The following is an 18,818-nucleotide window of genomic DNA, read 5'->3' on the forward strand; positions in this document are numbered from 1 at the left end:
TCAGTAGGGTGCACTGTCTTAAAACAAACCTTGAGTGACTGTAAAGATAAAGTATTTATAGAAACATTAAAAACTGTTTGTGTGGGTCAGTTTACCACAAGAAATAGAGACTTCCATCCCTCCAGCACAGGACTCAGTGACCTACTGAGTGACTTCATCCAGCAAGGACACCAATTAGCAGTAGTTTAGTCCGATGGGATTAGCTAGAGACTGCTAAATTCTTGTCATGTATGCCTCCGAAAGGCCAGCAACAGCCGTCCTTGCTGGATTGGGTACAAATGGGCATATGAAAGGTGAACTATTCCATATTCTATTACTTATCCCCTTGGGCCACACAGTCTTCCCCTGTAATGCTGAACTTTAAATATGATAGTTATTAAGACTTGTCCAGGCTTAATATTTAGCTCATATAAATTCTGAGAGGAAAAAATGACTCTAAATTAGGACCAAACCTTTCTTTCTCCCCATTCCTTTGCCCTTCCAGATCTGCTGTTCAAAGAGGAAAGTGAATAGCTCAAGAAGATGAGCAGCTGCTTGAAAATGTAGTTTTCTGGTTCTCTTCCTAATACAAAAATTTACTGCATCATGCTGTGCCTCAATTGAAAGCAACATGCTTGTGACAGATAATTTTCTATTTTAAAATTGGTTCTTAGAGCAGCTAACAAGTGAAGGGGAGTGCTAAGCTGCATGTGGAACTCAGTGAAGAAGATGACATGGTGGAATTCAGCTTCCTGGGAAAAAGCTCTATCAGATAATACAAGAAAGTGTTGATTGAAAAGCAGGTAGACCAAGACAAGTCACTTATATCTATTAGAAACCAGCTACATCATGGAATTAGGACACTAGGCATGAAGGACTCTAGGAATTATTTCTGACTGCTGCTGAAGAGCATATAATTTCTCCACTTTGTCTCTGTTTTGTTCCACCTTTTTTTTTCTTTTTTTTTTCCTCCTCCTTTCTCTTTTTTCCCTATTCATGTTCCAAGCACTGAAGAGCAATGACTGTGAGTACTGTAGAACTGGACTGATGTAAGTCCTGACTTCAGATCAACTGATTGACTCAAGTCAGAGAGCTGCAATCTGTTCTTTCAATTGGGTGGAACAGCATATTCAGAAAGGCACATGAAAAGCAAGGGCAGGTGTGGGGCCCTGCTGCCACTGATTTAGGAGGTAGGAGGGCATAATAACTAATACCCCCCCGTATCCCAACTTTACTTTTGTCAGGAAGCAGCAATAGCCACTCAGACTTTTCATGGATTAGGCACAGGCAAAGTTGGCAGGAAGCCCGTGGCCATTTTGTTACTTACAGCATCCTGCTGCTCAAGGTAAGCACCTGCTTCCCCTCTGCCTAGAGCTGGCCCTGAAAATACACCACTGCTAGAGAGAACCTGCATAACACATTCATCAGTTCAATTAAATTACCTTAACAACATCTCTTGGGTTAAATAGATGCAGCTTTCTTACATATTCAAGGACTGATTTTCAAGGACTGTGTGTACAGCATCTAGCCTGCCAGGGCTCTGATCTCATTGGGGATCTTGAAGCAGTAGCAGGAGCTGACTAAATACAATTTTACTCAGGTTGAAACAACTTGTCCTTTGACTTAAGATAATGGTACTCTGCAAAGCTGCACGAGTCTGCTCTTAGTCAATGGTCCCTGTAAAAACACTCAGTGATGCTGCAGAGGGAAAGAGGATAAAACCACACTGTCTTGTGCCAAGTGATAAAACCTTTTGCATATGGTTATACCACTATCCCTTGCCCTTATAATGCCTTTCAGAGAAGGATCTTGAGACATTTTCCAGACGTTGGTTAATTAATCTCCATAACATCCCCGTGAATTAGGTGACTTATCTACTATGTTACAGACGGGGGAACTGAGGCGTGTAGAGGTTAAGTGTCTTTCTTGAAGTTAAACAGTGGATTAGAGGGAAATGCTGGAAGTGAAACGAGGGGCCACAATTCTATTTAACAGCCCTGTTCTCTCACCAACACTGTAGTTTCCCAAGAAAGCTCCCTCCCTCTCTACACCATGTCCTGTTTAAAAGGAAAATGGTTCAGTTCAAATATTTCTGAGAGTGTTTGCAAAACATTAGCTCATTAGTAGGTATTTTACTTGTAACTTAAATATGTGGCATGGGTTCTTGGGTAGTAAGTGAAAAATTCTACTATAAAACTGTGATTTCTCATTGGAAGCCAATTAAATCCTTCTCACAGGGGAATAAAATTGAGTTTAAAGACACTAACTCCATGTGTATGTTTTGCCATAAAAGCACTAACACCTCGAACTGAAATGGATATTTTTAAATGGCTTCCCAGTGTGGCAGCATAGGCTCTCTTGTACCCTAGAGAAACTGATTTTCTCCAAAGGTTCAGCAGATTTTTTTGGAAGATACTTCTAATTATTTTTTTATTTACTTTTTTTTTTTTTCCCTACTGGAAAAAGGAACAACTGAATTGCTTCCCATTCAAGTGGACACTCTGGAAGTCTGAGAATATGTGTTTTGTATTTGCAACTCTTGACAAACAGGGAAAAGGAGGTAGGTACTCAATACCTGACCCACATGGCAAAGCCTGTCCACTTCAATATGTACTGCAGAAAAGGCAGCAGCCTTGTAAAACCTTGCAGTTAGAGTTGCCACCTGTTTTTTTGGCAAGTACCATATTTACTGGCAGAAAGCCCATTCATCTTTGAATTGCTCCAGCTGCTGACGATCTATTCTATTTCAATAAGATGTTTAAAAATGTCCAGCTGTTTATGAAGAACCAGTGCAAAAGAGATGATCTATTTGACAGGCAGAACAGGAGTATGGGCCTCACAAATTGTGACTTTGGTTATTAATATTGACATGCTGAATTTGGCAGCTCTTACTGAAGCAGTCTACTGCCAGATGGTGAAAGAATGGAGATAAGGCTGGAAGGAAAGGCAGAGGGACTTTCCACCTGCTGCTCCCCAGTCAGTAGTCACAGTAACTGGCACAGCTAGGGATGAAGAGGAGGCTGGAGGATACAGCTACATGATGGGCTGGTAGGGTGCACGTTCTGGTCCTGCATCCCATCTTGTTGATGACAAACCTAGGATAGGTCATCAGTTCTTCTCCCACAGGGGAAACAAGCATCCACGGCCTCATTCCAACCAGCAACAAATTACCTTTGTTCTTCCAATTAATTTAGCCTTCTGCTTAGTGTGCAGCAAATGTATAATTAGCTCTAGGAAGACAGAAATGTTATTTCAAAAAGCTGTTAGAAATATCCCAAAGAGGCATTCCAGCAGACTTTACCCAATGTTTCTTTATCTCCATTCCCACTTTAATTACCAATGAGCCTCCTTGTTTAATACTTTTTTTATGGAGCTCTTCTTTCCTTCTCTGCTGCTATTAGAAAGTTGCTGATGTGGAAAAAACCTGGAAAGTATCATGAGAAGAACCATGGCAGAATGAGTTCAGTTTGGAAAATCACTATTCAAAACTAAAGTGCAGGCCTGCTTTTTCTTTTTTTTTTTTTTTCTGAAACACCAAGCCACTGAGGGGTAGGGATAAATTCTCATCAGAAGAGTGCTGAATTTGCCATTTTTTCTTCTTTTTTGCTTGGGGAGATGGGAGCAGCATGATGGGTGGAACATCATCTCTCTTGACTATGTATTCTCTTATGAGAGTGGAACAGTGTAGGCATAGAAGTACAATATAAATTTGACTCAGAAGGTTGATATTTTCATCCAAAAGTGAGAAAACAGTGTGATCTGTGGCTTTCATTTGTGGATTCCCTGCCTCACCATACCTAGAGTCATAGGACTTTAATATTCCAAACTGTCACCTGAGTTGGGAGGAGGAAGAGGGCATTGGTAAGGCACCCATCCATCCCACCTCATTCATGCTGACAGCTCTCTCAAACAAAAAGATTTCTTTCCTCACACCATTCTGATTTGCCTCATTGAAATGAATTGTTTCTGATTTGTGTTGGGATAATAAAAGGCAATAGGATTCTTGCAGAGGAATGCAGAGGTGCTGCAGATTCTTTGCTTGGAAAGAAGTTTGAGATCTGTATCTATTTTTTGTAGGACAAAGTGGGTCAGAAATGCTCCTTCCTATTTGGTCACCAACACAAATCTCTTTGGCAAGTTTCTGACATATTTAATTTTCAGTCAGTAAATTTATGGTTCTTGTACTATTTGTGTTTAGTCCTGCAGCACCTTCCCACCCCCATTATATCTCTAAATGCTACACATGTATGCCCACATGCTTTTATCCATAACTGATATGCATTCTGTGTGCTGGGTTGGAATACTGCTACCAGCAGTGACTGAAGATGTGAGGGATACCATTCTGTCTGGTTTAAACACCAGGGGGGATTTGATTGCAGTCTGACCCTGTCTTGCAACAAGAGGTCATGTTCAAAAAGGTGTTACTGTTGAAATGTGGGTGTCTATCCCTTTTTCAGACTGAGAGCAGAAAATGTCTTCCCTTGGCAAAAAAAAAAAAAAAAAAAAAAAGAGCTGGCACGGATAACTGAAGGATTATGTCTTCATTTTCTTAATTATGTAACTTGTAAAGTGCCTGCCCTAAGCCTAAGCTTGACATCTCTCAAGATGCTTCTTCATTCCCCGAGTGTTATATTGACACATCCAGAAATCATCCAGCACAGCCTGGAATAAAAATCCCTGCTGGTTTGGGAAGTGGCACTGAAATGACCGAGGAGTTTAGGACAGGAAATGAATGATGCCATTATGTCCAATTTGAACTTCACAGGAATTTTGGGAGGCAGATTGTCAATACCCAATCTACAACTGGGTCATCAGGCTATCAAGCCTGGAGTTGAAAAGCACCCTGGATCTTGCCATCTGTTAAGGCCTATCAGTGGCACTTACTGCCATGGTATCTGAGCATCTAATGACTACAAGGAGTAAGGATCTCAGCTGTACTTCTCTTCCAGAGCCTGATTCTCCCCTCAGCGCTTGCAGAAGCATGGCTTCATTACAGAGTGTGCAGTGCCATCTACTGAAGCAGGCTGCAGTGTGGGCTTGTGCCTTCCTCCAAACTGTGAAATGATCTTGTACATTTATTGATTTATCCTCATGTTCTCTGCTGACTGTTCATTTAGGACAGCACTCTCTGCTCCTTCACTTTGGTCTGAGTCCTCCTGTGTGTTCTGTCTAGAGCCAAATACTCTAAGGATAAATAATGGACCAAATACTCTAAGGATAAATGAGTGACTTAGCATCAGGAGAACACAACAATCTTGAAATCACATTATTCCAGCCACTTTTCTGGATAGTTTTGTGTCATTATGAGGACTGTAACGGGTTTTATAGAAAAAGTCTATTCTTTATCCAAATCATATGTATCTCCATCAGCTTTTAGGCTCTTTTGCAGCTGGATAACTCTTGAACTCTTAGCTGTTTGTGAACAGTTATTGTGTACGTCACTTACTCGAGAGCTTCCCAGTTACACTGACAAATACACACAGAACATGGCTCTTCTGAGAGAGGAAGGGAATATGGTGGACCAGAATCCTATAGTAAACGGAGATTGATTCTCAACTCAAACAGCGAGGTTTTCTGTAGTTAATTAATTAAATAGTCCTGTCCTGGCTGTCTTTGAAGGCTGTACACACCTGTCACCTAAAGGGGAAATGGATGTGATTTGCTCTTTTCATGTAACCTGGGAGGTTTGCTTACCCCACAAGCTCTAGGTTTGACAGTTGTAAATGCTTTAGTGCTGCTTCACTCTTTCCCTTCAGGCAATAAATCTGTTCCTGCTCTTTGGAACACGAAGAATCAAGGGATTGTTCTTCCTATCATCACGAGGCTCTGACTCCAGTGTAACAACTGCAGATGTGTGGGTTGTTGAACTATCTCACTAAAGGCTGTGGAGATGAGGAAGTTTGGCTCTGAACCTTTCCAAATTCAGGGGCTAGGTTGAGTCTGGCCTATGTGTCTGCTCACTGATGGAATCTCTTCAGAAGCTAATAATTTCCAATTACTACAAGTAAAAACTAGTAAAATCAAAGCAATGGCTAAAGTAGGTAATTGATGTATTTTCCATGCAAGCCAGCATACGCTGACTCTCAAAAACCTGGACTAATTTCATACTGAAGCAAAACCAGCTGTAATAGAATCTCCTGCAATAGAAATGTAGCACCAGTCAGATGTCTGCTCAGAAAACATATTTCTGCTACTGAATCTATAGAAGTATTTCCTCTGTTAGCAAGAGTTTTGTCACTCAGGTGACAATTCAGTTCAATGCACTAGAGAACAGTGGGAATTTAATCAGTTAACTTTGCATTAAGACCAGGATTTAACAAACCATCATTGTGCCAAGTCAGATTGGCTGATGTTTAAATAGTAATAGATATTTGGGTGAAGATTAGAGGATTTTTAGTCATGGATCCAAATTCCTGAGTTAAACAACATATCTAGTAACATGTGTGCAGTAATTCTGAGGAACTATACTTTGTGTATTTAGTTTGTGATAAAGTTTAACCTGCAGGATCTCCTTCTATAGAACTGTAAGAGCTTTGTTTGTCATAAAAAAGTTGACCTGCTTGACCTGTTCTCACTGGTTCTGGTCTTCCACCTTGGGATTATTTTAAAGACACAATCTTAGAGCTAGAAAACTTTAATGTGGCCCAAAATTCCAATTTCCCATTTAACAGAAACAGTTTTCAAGCAGACTTGCATTGCATGGCACATTGCTTTTCCCACCTTTAAAGAAAATTTCCAGTAATTGTATATGTATGCTGTGCTGTGAGTGTGTGTTCACCCATCACCTTGGAGCTGGAGATACTGTTGGCAGTACCCTGAGGTGAAGCATATATCATCTGCATCCTTGCAGTGAGGGCATGTGCCCTCGACCCTTTCTTCCTCTGAGAGCTGAAATTCCCTGTTTATCTCCACATAACAATTTTTCTACTCAGACTCAATTAATACATGCTAACCTTAGTGTAAACATATTTTTCATAGATAAATTCCCTCAGGAAAAGTTTCTGCTTGATTTTTGTGGAGTTACTTAGCTGTAATCATGCTGAATTCTCTGGGTTTCAAGCCGTGTACCTCCTGCAGAGGTGTTCTGCCTGCTAATGATAGGCACTCAAGCTGTTCATTTTGTTTAGGCAAGGGCACTTGAAGGACAAAACTCTACTTTTACCATCCCTTCCTGTCTTTTACAAGAGAAACTGCAGAACTTTTGCAAAGTGGAACAGTCCCTTTGTTTAGTAAATCTCCCTCAGAAAATACAGGGGTGTTGTTATCAGGAATGAGCCACTTATTTCTGTGGGTTTTAAGAGGCTGCTATGGGGAGAAATTTCCATCCTTTTCTGAGACAAGGTATAAAATGGTAATAAAAGTGCTAACTGATCCCAAAAATGAAACCTTTCTATTCTCGGAATGAAGATTCCTTGCACAAAACCCAGGCAGATCTTCAAGAGTGAATTTGGAGTATGCAGTGAAAATAACTGTTCACTTAGCTCTTGGCAAAGCTGCCTCCTTCAGATTGTCTGCTCCTTTTTATAGGAATCAGGTTTATTTAACAGGGTTTTTGAGAACAACCCTGTTGCAGACATATGAAAGGTTGCTGCAGTCTTTGCTGTGCCACTATGAAGCACTGCACTACACTTCTGCTTTCTTCAAGGCAGGCACCAGCCTTGTAAATCCCAGTTCCAGTGCAAGGGTCTCTTCTCCCTGAAATGACAGCTGTCCTGTGGGTAGCTGGCCCTGAATCATAGCCACCCCTTCATTTGAAGGGACAAAGATTTGCATCTATGCCAGCTGGTTTCTGAGACATGGATCCTCATGCCTCCACCTCCCCATGCCTTTCAAGCAGTCCTGGAGGAATTCAGGGAGGAGGTGAACTGTTGCCCCCTTCTGCTTCTGCCTTCTGCAAAGAGTGCAAGTACATGTTACATTTTGATAGACAGGCAGCTAGTCTGAGATGCTTGGGAAGGCATATTCCAATAGCATGCTATATTTACACACAATATGTCTTGAACAAGACCAGGTAATGAATCACATTACTGGCTGTATGCATGCAATTAATAAAGCATTAATGATACAGGGGACAGTAGCCCCTGTGTTAACGTTGCCTGCCAGCTAAACTCCCATCACTAAGCTGCTCCTCAAATTTCACTTATTTCTTTGCCAGTGCTCAGAATACAACATCATTTACCTTGCAACAGGGCTTCTGTCTCCCTGTTTATCTATCATGTTTCCTTTAGCAAGGAGTGAACAGAGCTCACGGCCATGTTAGAGGCTTCAAAGCATGCAGTGTGCTTCAGTGATGCAAACCCCTAATATCTTCTCGTCACAGGGTTGTACAGAGTGAAACAAAGTCAACACAAAGAATAGAGGAAAGTTTGCAGGAAGTGGAGGTGCAGAAAACCATAGAATCAAATAATTGTTTAGGTTAGAAAAGACCTTTGTGATCATGAGGTCTAACCATAAATGAGCAAATAGCCTCTGGCATCTTCAGAGTCAGCTGTCTGGATTCTAAGATTTCTGTAGCATGGCACATGGTGACTGCTTGCTCTCCCTGCCAAGAGGGACAGACTGTTTGTGTGTGTAACAGTTCGATTTGAAAATATTTAGTTGATGCCTGATAATTTTAGAATTCTTGGCAGGAATGACTGCACCTATATACTCCCTGGAGAGCTCTGTGTTCACCTGTCACTGATGTTATGTCATCATTCTTTCCAGTATAAAACATGGGGTTCCAGCGGGGAAAACAAGCAGGAAGAGCCAGCGAGGTGAGTACATTTGGATATTAAACATGGCTGAGAGAGATTTGAAATTCTAATCATGACTTTTCGTGAAGTATTTGTTCTGCCCTATCAGCTAATACAGCAATGGTGCATGCATTAACATCCTGAAATTGAAATAGAGATCAAGGGTATAGGGTATAAATTGGTTTTAGAGCATAACGTTAAATAATCAAACCATGCTGGAGCAGTGTCTGTGACAAAATGACTTACAGGTTTGGTGCTGCTTTTTAAATGTGATTATGCATTTTAATTGTTTAACTTCTGTCCATGGAGTAGTTTCAAAGATGTTTTTAAATAATTTATGGCATGAAAAGCCTCTGGATTTTTAAATACGCCTCAGGTTCAATAAATCTGTTTTTCATTTTGTGTGATGTGTGAAACAGTGATTTTGTTTTGGAGGGGTGGAATGGGATTTCCTAAAACACTCTGGATCAATGGGGCTACAAATGTGTAAAGACAGTAGAAATTTCTGTTCTGTTTGTTGTCTTTTATCACTGGAAGAACACAGAGCTCCTATAAGTTTCACAGTATTTGGAAGAACAGAACACTTCTGCTAGTCTAAGCTTTAGAAGGAACAGGACTGATCATATGACTCTATGATTCTATGACTGGGATATAAAGGGCCTCCAAATAAAGATGCAGAGGTGACTGCTTTGTCTTGCTCCACTCCTTCAGCCATTCATCTCGTCATTGTCTCCATAATGCAGAACCCTGTCCCCAGTTCCAGGTGGTGCAAGCAAATGCAGAACCGCTTACAAACCTCAGTGAAGGTGCTTCAGCAGTCTCCACAACTCCTGCCATCAACATCAAGCAGGAGCAGGTTAATCTGAAAACACATCTGACAAGCTCAATGCGTGAGAACTGAGATTAAATCAGCATTTTATTTGTTTTTTTCTCCTCACTATTCAGTAGGCAGAAGATCATAATTTATAGTGCCAATTGTCAGTATTTATATCCAGACCCTTGCTTACAACACTGGAAAGATTATAAAAAATATAAAAGAAAAAAAAAGAAAAAAAAAAAAGCAGCTGGTGTCATTCTCCCAAATATTCTTTACTGTTTCCTGTTGGTTTAGGAGTGCTCAAAATTGAATTTTCTGCCTAAACTTAAGGAAAAACTTCTTTACTTTTAGGGTGGCAGAGCATTGCAGCAGGCTGTCCAGAGGGGTTGTGGATTCTTCTTCTCTGGAGAGATTCTAAACCCACCTGGACATTGCAATCCTGGGCAACCTGCTGCTTCTTCAGCAAAGGGGTTGGACTAGATGATCTCCAGAGGTCCCTTCCAACCCTCACCACGGTGGGTTACTGTGAATTTAAACAAGAGCTTTATTGCAAATGTGACAGACCTTTCCTTCAAAAGTTTCAATTTACTGCATGTCTTTCTGATGAGTGGCACTAATTATCTGACTCATCTATCACCTTGAATCCCAGAGTGTATGGGGGATGAAGGAAGGGAGGGGCTTGATGGTTTCGGGGAAGAAATTAAAACTTCATAGTCATACTCACTTCCACAGTTGCTCAATAGTTAAGTCTTAACAACTGAAAGAAAACCAATGTGTGAAGACCTTGCATAAAAATAAAATTAAGAACATTTAAAACCAGATTATGAAAGGTACCCCCATATTCTACTGCACTGCCACCTACAACACTCAAAGAAGGGAAGAGCTCTTGCTTATGGTTTCTGTACAATTTGTTAAATGTTCATTTAAACTTGGGTTACTCATGAAGAAGTAAGCAATTCTCTACCTCCTCTACGACAGTCTAATATTAATAATTTGGGAAAAAAGACTTGCAAAGAATTACCAGAGCAGTGAATCCTGTTCAAGGATCTGTGGTTAATTGTCTTTTAAGAAGCACCCAATTCTCAGCTGCATGGTACACTTGTCAAATTTATTAGAATGACACATCTATTTGTAACCCTCTGATAAGAACCTGATTAAATTTTTTTGCTTGCCTTATTGGAGATCCTAACAATGTCCCTTCTAATAAATGTCAATTGCATTTGTCATTAATTTTCACATTTGCAGTCCCATTAATTGTTGAAGAAGATTTGGTTTGGTTTACAGTATGTTTTGTTCGTCAATAGCAGGAGGAGCTTCTCCATAAGCTATGCTGGTCTTTGACACACATCACATGAGCATTCCTTGACCTATCATTCTTTCAGTTGGCAGAACTAGGTGCTTTTTAAAGAGATAACACTGTGACTGAGGTCCTGTACTTGTGTTTCTCAGGCAATGAAACTCTCAGGTTGTTTTATCTTTGGTGATCTGTCATTTGCATTAAAAATGTACTGCTTTGTAGAGCCAGGAAGAAATTCACAAACTTCTTCCTAAAAGATCTGGTGATGAGCCTTGATGGATCTCCCTTCTGGTACTTCAAGAGTTAACAAAATCCTTCCAGAGTCAATCTATTTGCAAAGATCAATAACATTTGCACCGTTGGGCCTTAGATATGTAACCAGTGCAGCACTTTTTGATTTTTTTAATTACTGCACTTTAGCTCTAAAGAATTGTTTATAGAGTGAACATGGTTTGAAGAGTAGATTTGGCTGAGGTTCAGTCTCTTACAGTCTAACTGAATTGGGCACCTGTTGTATGATATAAAACTTCTCCTGTTATAGAGCAGATGGCAAACTAAATTAATTGCTGTTCTACTGTTGAGCAGCCTTTGGGAAGCTAATGAGTGCTCCTTTGATATCGCCACTGGGATGTGTCATATGTCAGAGCTCAGACCGTGATGGACACTTCACCCAGGCTTCACACATGAGGTCTTAAATGTCTAGAAAGTAGCATCTCACATCCTAAAGTTTGTTTCTTTCTCCTCTGTGTTATCAGTTGTTTTAATTTGCCCAAATCCCGCAATGTGTGTCCTGGATATCTTTGGCCTTCTGACTTCTCAAAAAGCATGTAAAAATAAAGGAACAAACAAAATACTCCCTAGAAGCTTTTCTGTGTTGCTCCTAAGGAACTGATATTTCTGTGCTAGTGGATATAGCATAGCAAAAAGCTTCCCTAATATGGTTTAAAAAGACGGGAATCTGGTCTTCAAAACCAAACATGTCTGCCAGAGAATGAAGTCAGCTGCATCAGAAACTTTTATCTGTTGGAAAATTCACATTCTTGGAGAAGGAGGAATTAGACTGAGGATGTTATAAGTAAAAATTCATGTGCCCTGCAGGTGAATGTCTTTGAGCCTGAGTAACTGGCAATGTCAGCTGGTAGAATAGCAGACAGGTCTTTCTCAGTAGTCCACCCAGCCTGAGCTGAAGATATTCCTACATGCTGACGTGGTGGCACCTCCACTTCTACACAGAATGCAATGCTGCATCAAAATTGGGGATAGTTTGCTGAAGACAGGCAGGCTCTGCAGCTCATCTTTTTTTTCTGATCTAAACTCTTCAGGGAATGCAGATGTGCAGGAGCAGACCCTCTATTTTGTGAGTACACCTGCCTGCCTACCTGTTTTGGGACAGGCAAGTGCTACCTTGTCTGTCTCGTGATTTTTGCAGGTTGCTTAAGAAAGAGTCAAAGGCCTGTCTCAGACACTGATCTGCTGTGAAACCTTAAGTAATTTTTCTAATTTCCTTTGTCTCCAGTTTTCAGGTAGTCCTTTGCCTACTTTCTCCATTTTTCCCCTAAGAGGAGAGATTTTAGTGCTGTATTTTCCACGTCTGGACGGGAGCTTGCACAAAAGGGTCACAAGTCTTCCCTCCAGATTTGTCACATGAACACCTATCAATCTGAAATTTGAGAAACCCTTCACTCCATCATTTTCCAGTTGCTGTTTCAAGCAAGATTAAATCTCTTGAGCCAGGATTCTATATTCCATGGCTTTGTAAACTGAGGAAAGTTATCCATCTGTATCTAAGAGGGCTTCATAAATAAAATGTCAGGTCTGTAGCACAACATAAAAGAACACTTTCTATTAATGCATGTACATTTTTCAGAGAGACAATTCCTGTTTAACCTTTCTTATCTCAGAGTGCTTATAAGATGTAAAGTTAACATTCCCATGCTTAATTTTCCTAATGACCTAATTTCATTAACTTTACATTGGAGTCAGGAAAAAAAAAATCTCAGTGAGCACCAGCTCTTTTCAACACAGTAAGGCTTCAAACTCAGAAAGGGATTTGTGTATCCTATTAATTTTCTTAATTGTAAACAAAGCCTCAGTGTCTTGGGTAATAACCACATTTCAAAACAGCATGTGGCTCATTAAAGTCCTAACGTTGGAACTTGTGCATTAAAAGGTAACTAATTAATCCGAGCAGTGCTCCTTCTGTGAGCTGGAGTGTGACCACTAGACGGCACCATCTGCTAGGAAGTTATCTGAGAGGAGAGTGAAGAGCTTTGTTAAACAACTCCAGCAAAACCTGTAAAATTGGATGTGATTTTAGAGAGGATGGACAGTGTCTCTGACCTTGGCTACAGGCTTTTTACAGCAATACCATCTGGAATCAAAATTATTTTATTTTTGACATGTCAAATGTATTTACAGTGTGAGGGAATGAATTTCATAAGCCACTGAGTGACTTCAGCACTCCCCAGGGTTTGGAGGACAGGCAGGTCAGGTCTCTTTACTGATCTCAAGCAAACCAATTCTCCATGCCTCATTCATCTAAGGCAAGGAACCAATGGTCCTCTACGGGGAGTGTTAAGTCCAAACGAGGTTAGATAACACAGATTTGCACAAATGTCCCTTCTCTGTCTCCCTGCCAGCAATATTGTGAGAATCACAAGATGAGGACCAAGTGACTTCCTAGGAGCTCCATCCCAAAGGAGCCAGCAAGCGAGAGACCTGGGTTAAACTCACGGAAAGGAAGATTTCAAATGTAGCTGTTGCAGACAGTGTCATATTTTTCTGTGTTTCTCTGGCCTATAACCAGCTTCATTTAGAGCATGGACCAGTTGGCACTGAAGAGCTGTGTCCAGTCTTATTTACAATACACTGTTGTTATGACAGAGATTAAATGAAAAATCTTCTTAAGGATACCAGAATTCTGGTAGAGTGCGTTTATCTGCACCTGTTTGTGAAAATAAACTGTAGGAAGCAAATGTTTCATTGATAAAAGCCAAATGTGTGTTACCATGATGACAAGTAGCAGTATTCTAGACTACATGCTACAAACAGCAGCTCTGCTAAAGTCTTTCTATAACTTATAACTAAAGACAACCTCATAAGTTATGACAGACTTTTGCTCAATTTTGCTTTAATATATATGACCTGACTCTTCGTTACCACATAATATTTATTAGATTTTTTTAAAATAACATTACAAAGAGCCCAAGGCTGTTACAAGGCATACTGATACACTTGTATTCACAAAATTCCCCTAATATTAACTTTCATTACACTTTCCCCTCAGTTTTGAAAAATGACCTGTCATGTTGCTTTCATAAGACACAGGTGATGATTTGGTGACATTCAAAGACCCGCCTGAAGTGCAGTGCACATATAACTGCTGCCTGTCACCAGTGCTTCCTTAGATTTATATTTAGAGCTAGAGGAGCACTGCAATGATTGTCAGTAATGTCAGACATTGGTCATTTTTCTTCACAGGTGACATAGTACAGACTTTTCATTGGCAAAATACTCCAATGTTAATCCATTAACCTCCAGGCCTATAAATATGGATATCATTATAAAAGCAAACACCTTGAACAGCTCCAGTTAGTTGTTACTGAGAGAAGCAAGGCTTCACAATTCTCTCCTTTTCTGTTGCTCAGCATATCCTTGCTTTGTCAGCACTGTTTTGCACAATGAGCCACAGATTTAAACTGAAAGACCACATACAGACACTCCTGCAATCCCATCCCTGTTCTATCCAGTGTCACTACTTCTATCAGAGTTAGTGTTCTAAGGTGATGCTAAATGACACATGACCAGTTTCAAAGTAAGAGTTTCAGTGTTAAAAACCTTAAATCCCATAGTGAGATTTTTCATAGTTAACAGTTCCTTGTCTGTCTAAATAGAACAGATTTGTATGGCAGTGGTTGCTCAGCTGTGTACAAGATGCCTCTAACATTACATCTCTGTTTCTGGCTTCTGCTCTAGGGACACACAGGTAAGGTAATACCAGAAGCATGACACACGACTGGGATGTTCAGTGCCTTGTTTCCAAAATCACCTTATTACATCTATGAGAAAACAACACACAGTCTTCAACTAGTTGAGTGACTGATGCTCGAGCTAAGATTAGTGCTAAGTTTTAGTCTTGTGCTTCACTCCACAAAGTTACGTAGGACACATTAAGATTTCCATGTGATGGGAGTCACCAGACGTTTAGCTATCAAAAATGAAACATCTAGAAAAAGTGTAAGAAAGTGAAAGAAGTGACATCACCCAGTCAGTAGCTGAGATCCATAAGATCTGTGTTTTAATAACACAACTAATTGATCCTCATAACAAGATTTCAAAAAGTGAAATTACAGTACACAAATCAAAAGATATACTAACCTATCCCTGACTATACAATATACAATAGGAATGCAAGCTCTGTAACAATATAAAAATGCTTTTGCACACAGTAGTTGCAAAAAGCTCTTCTGTAATTCCAAGGAATTGTAGAAAAAAACAAAGATGTCTTCCAGGATTCCTCTTAAGTTACTGGCAACCTGTTGGAATAAAATAATAATTAAAAATGTATTACTGAGAAGGATTAAAAGAATCATGCTCATCAGAATTTTTCCATTTGTGGGGTTCACCCTAAGGGAACTGTCACTGAGGGCACTGAGCCCATAGCAATTTGTGTTTCTGCCAAATTATCACAAAATATAGGTACCTTAACGAGCAAGACATCACACCTGCATCACACACAGGCTGCACAGTATTCTAGACATGACCTCAATTTCAAGTCTAAGACAGGCTGAGACATGCTCATCTACTATGATACATCTAGGACTTCAACCAGTTGTTCTCCGGGGATTACAAGATCAAGCTCTACATAAACAGAAGTGAAATCTTGGTACCCATATATTATAATTAAGCAACACACACACTTTTTTTATGCTGGAACAGTTTTGGCTGTCCTACATTTTGAGATGCCACTATGGTCAGTGCTGTCTGTGCTGCTGCCTGATCACCTGAATTTATTTACAGGTTTTTGTACTAGACTTTGAACTGCTGATTCCAAGCAGATGAGGCATCTTCTTCTCCAGTGTTTTTGTGTAATGTAAGGGGCACATTATTAAGTAAGACATTACATAAGATGAACATACAATATCATCACATTTACCTTTCAACCAGAAATTTCTTTTTCCAGGGTGTGTTGCCCTACGACACACCTTGCCTCATGTCTGAGCATACTCTTACACTGCCTGAGTCAGGACCTGCTGCTTTGCAGTGATATGTGAGTCACCTGCTCCCAGCAAGCTCCTGACTTGCACAGGAAAATTTACAGTTGATGGACAGTAACTCATTCACTTGCCCCCCTGTACAGCAGCAAGTCTACAGTCCTCAGTAGCTTAGTGGGAACAGAAGATGGAAGAGCAGCACACAACTCTTCCTGGCTTTCTGGCTCCAGATCTTGGAGCTGATGTTGGTAATGCACATGAAATCATGGTGCTCTTCAGAACACTCAAATATGATAAGAAAGAAAAAAAAAATAACAGCTTAGTTTGTTACTTATTTTTCTCATCTCTTCTCCTTCCCTCTTGCAAAGAGTCATTATTTCAGATCTCACTCAGAGAACCAGAGGATGAACACCTTCTCAAAACTAACTAGACACAAAGAAAATAACTCTCCTCCAAATGCTGAGGAGGAAAACATTTCCTGTGAAGAGGCTAGCAGGAGCCTGCTTAGGGGAGCTTAAGGCCTCTGGTATACAACACTGAATACATGACTCTTTCTCTGTACAGTACAATTCCCTTTATATAATTCTTCTCTGCATGAATTTATGACTACCTTACAAATCAAAGGAAAAAGCCAATATACTTTGAAGTCAGTCATTTCAATTGCTCCAAGGATTTGTTTCAAGCCTAGCAAGCAACTGACTCACTTTTAACTCTTGTTAGTAGCAGGGGTCTTGTTCTCGCCTTCCAATTCTTCCACTCCCGCCTGTGTCATGAGGTCTGCTATGTTCTTCTCCAGGTCATCTATGCGACAGCTCATGTCATCAAGTTCCTGGAGTTAAGGACTATGACTGCAATCTAGTACTGGTTGGGTTTTTTTATATTTAGTTTGTTTGGGGTGTTTTTCTAGATTTGCTCAAGCTCTTCTGGTCACTTTCAATTTATTTTACAAATCCCACCTGACTTCAAATAAAGGATATTTCTTCCAATTATTTGGTCAGACATGGTTTGAAATTTGTCCTGCATCTGCTGAAGCAACGTCTGCACCTAACAGAAAGGAAAAAAAGAAACCTAGTTTGTTTTAATTGAAAAGATTGTTACACTATTAAATCTCACATAAGATGTAATCACAAATATTGTAACTATATTGTTTTCTTTCATTGCTGAGCTCAACAATGCTCAAACTTTGCTGTATAATTTATTTAAATCTTTTTTTTAGAGATAGATATATATATGTACACACACACATATGAATGGACACACAGGAGAACTAAGGCTCACAGTAAATTTTAAGAAAATTGTAGAACATGCCTGCATTCCACAAGCAGGACTAATCCCACAATAGCCGCTTCCATCGTCCTATGTTAATCACATAACAGGTTTTCGGTACCAGAATAACAGCCTTTCTCTCCACACTGCCGAACTCTCTGCTCCTAACCATATCCCTTCCAGACACGGCTCCTCATGCCAAGAGGTCCCGGCTGTCCCGGCCGGCAGCACAGCCAGCCCGGGAAGCGGCAGCTGAGCACAACACCCTTTGGCGCTGAATGGGAAACACGACTGTAAGTGCGCTCTGTCCTGAGCCGCTCCCAAGGGAACGCGGCAGAAACAGCTCTACACTGGAAAAAAGGCCCGAGCAACATCTCAAACCCACCAGCCCCCACCATAGCACGCAGACACAGGTCACCCCAGCTCGGCCCCGCGGGGCCCCAGGAGGTAACGCCAGGCCTGTGATCGGGACGAGGACGGCGTATTTCCACCCGTTCTGCCGGGGCCTCTCCTCAGGGCGACTGCACCCCGCCCACTCGGCGCTACGGGGGAGGCGGCAGGCCCAGGCCCAGCCCCAGCGGTCTCACCACGGCGGTGAGTTCCTGCACAGTCTTCGGGTCGGTCTCGGCCATGGTCTCCGCTCCAGGTCCCGGCTCCCCGGAAACGACGCTTGCGAGCCGCGCCCCGGTCACTTCCGCCGCCGGCTCTCGCGGGAAGAGACGGCCGCGGGGCGCTCTGGGAGGTGCAGTCCGCGCGCCCTGGGGCCTGAGGGGAATGAGCTCTGGCGGGAAATGGCTGGGTGCTGGCAGGGGTTATCCAGGGTCAGCCCCGGCACCGGCTGCCCGCCACACCTGCCCCTGTGGCACGGAGGGTGTCCTCTTGGTAAGCGCGGGACCCCGCTCACACCGTGCTAGGCTGCGCACCCCGGCTGGGGCTGTGTTCCCCGGGCTGCAGGAAGCCTCCCTGCAGGGCCCTTACCGTCTGCCGCCTTAGACTGAGAGAACCATAGGATCATTAGATTTGAGAACACCAACCCAACACCACCAGGCCCACTAAACCACGTCCCAGAGTGCCATGTCTACATGGTTTTTGAACAGCTCTGGGATGGTGACTCCAGCACCTCACTGGGCAGCCCATTCCCACCTTCATTGTTGGTCCCCTCTGGCAGCAGGATGTGAGAATGAGGCACCTCAGTGCTCCTGCCTGCTAACTCAGCAAAGTGTCTAATAAGCAGCACTAGCACACAGCAGTATGCGAGGTGTTAAAACATCTCCCCCTCCCAGAGCATTAAGATGACATGCAATCATAGAATAAAAGCTTTCCTCGTGTGGTGATTTAGTAGTTTTGCCTATGCTCTTAAAAAATACCTTTGCAAACTGAAGAGATTAGAAATGTATTTTCCTAGTCCAAGAAACAGTGCTGCCTGAGGAGGCCTTTCCCCTTTTTATCTATGATTTAATTTAAGACAAGCAGTTAAACCAGCAAACATTTGCAGGTAATCTGGCTTGAGA

The 18,818-nt window shown here is 41.5% G+C and overlaps 1 protein-coding gene across 1 annotated transcript; it reads right to left on the reverse strand.

Moving 5' to 3' along the window:
- Positions 1-14,083: 14,083 nt before the first annotated feature.
- Positions 14,084-17,954, reverse strand: HSBP1 (heat shock factor binding protein 1). Its single transcript, XM_054389679.1, has 4 exons — positions 17,895-17,954; positions 17,019-17,085; positions 16,746-16,866; positions 14,084-15,363 (listed from the first exon to the last, which is right to left on the reverse strand). The coding sequence occupies exons 1-3, from the start codon at positions 17,937-17,939 to the stop codon at positions 16,748-16,750; spliced, it is 231 nt and encodes a 76-aa protein (XP_054245654.1). The 5' UTR covers positions 17,940-17,954; the 3' UTR covers positions 14,084-15,363; positions 16,746-16,747.
- Positions 17,955-18,818: the final 864 nt, after the last annotated feature.

Source organism: Indicator indicator, chromosome 19 (assembly GCF_027791375.1).
Source record: "Indicator indicator isolate 239-I01 chromosome 19, UM_Iind_1.1, whole genome shotgun sequence".
NCBI classification, from domain to species: domain Eukaryota; kingdom Metazoa; phylum Chordata; class Aves; order Piciformes; family Indicatoridae; genus Indicator; species Indicator indicator.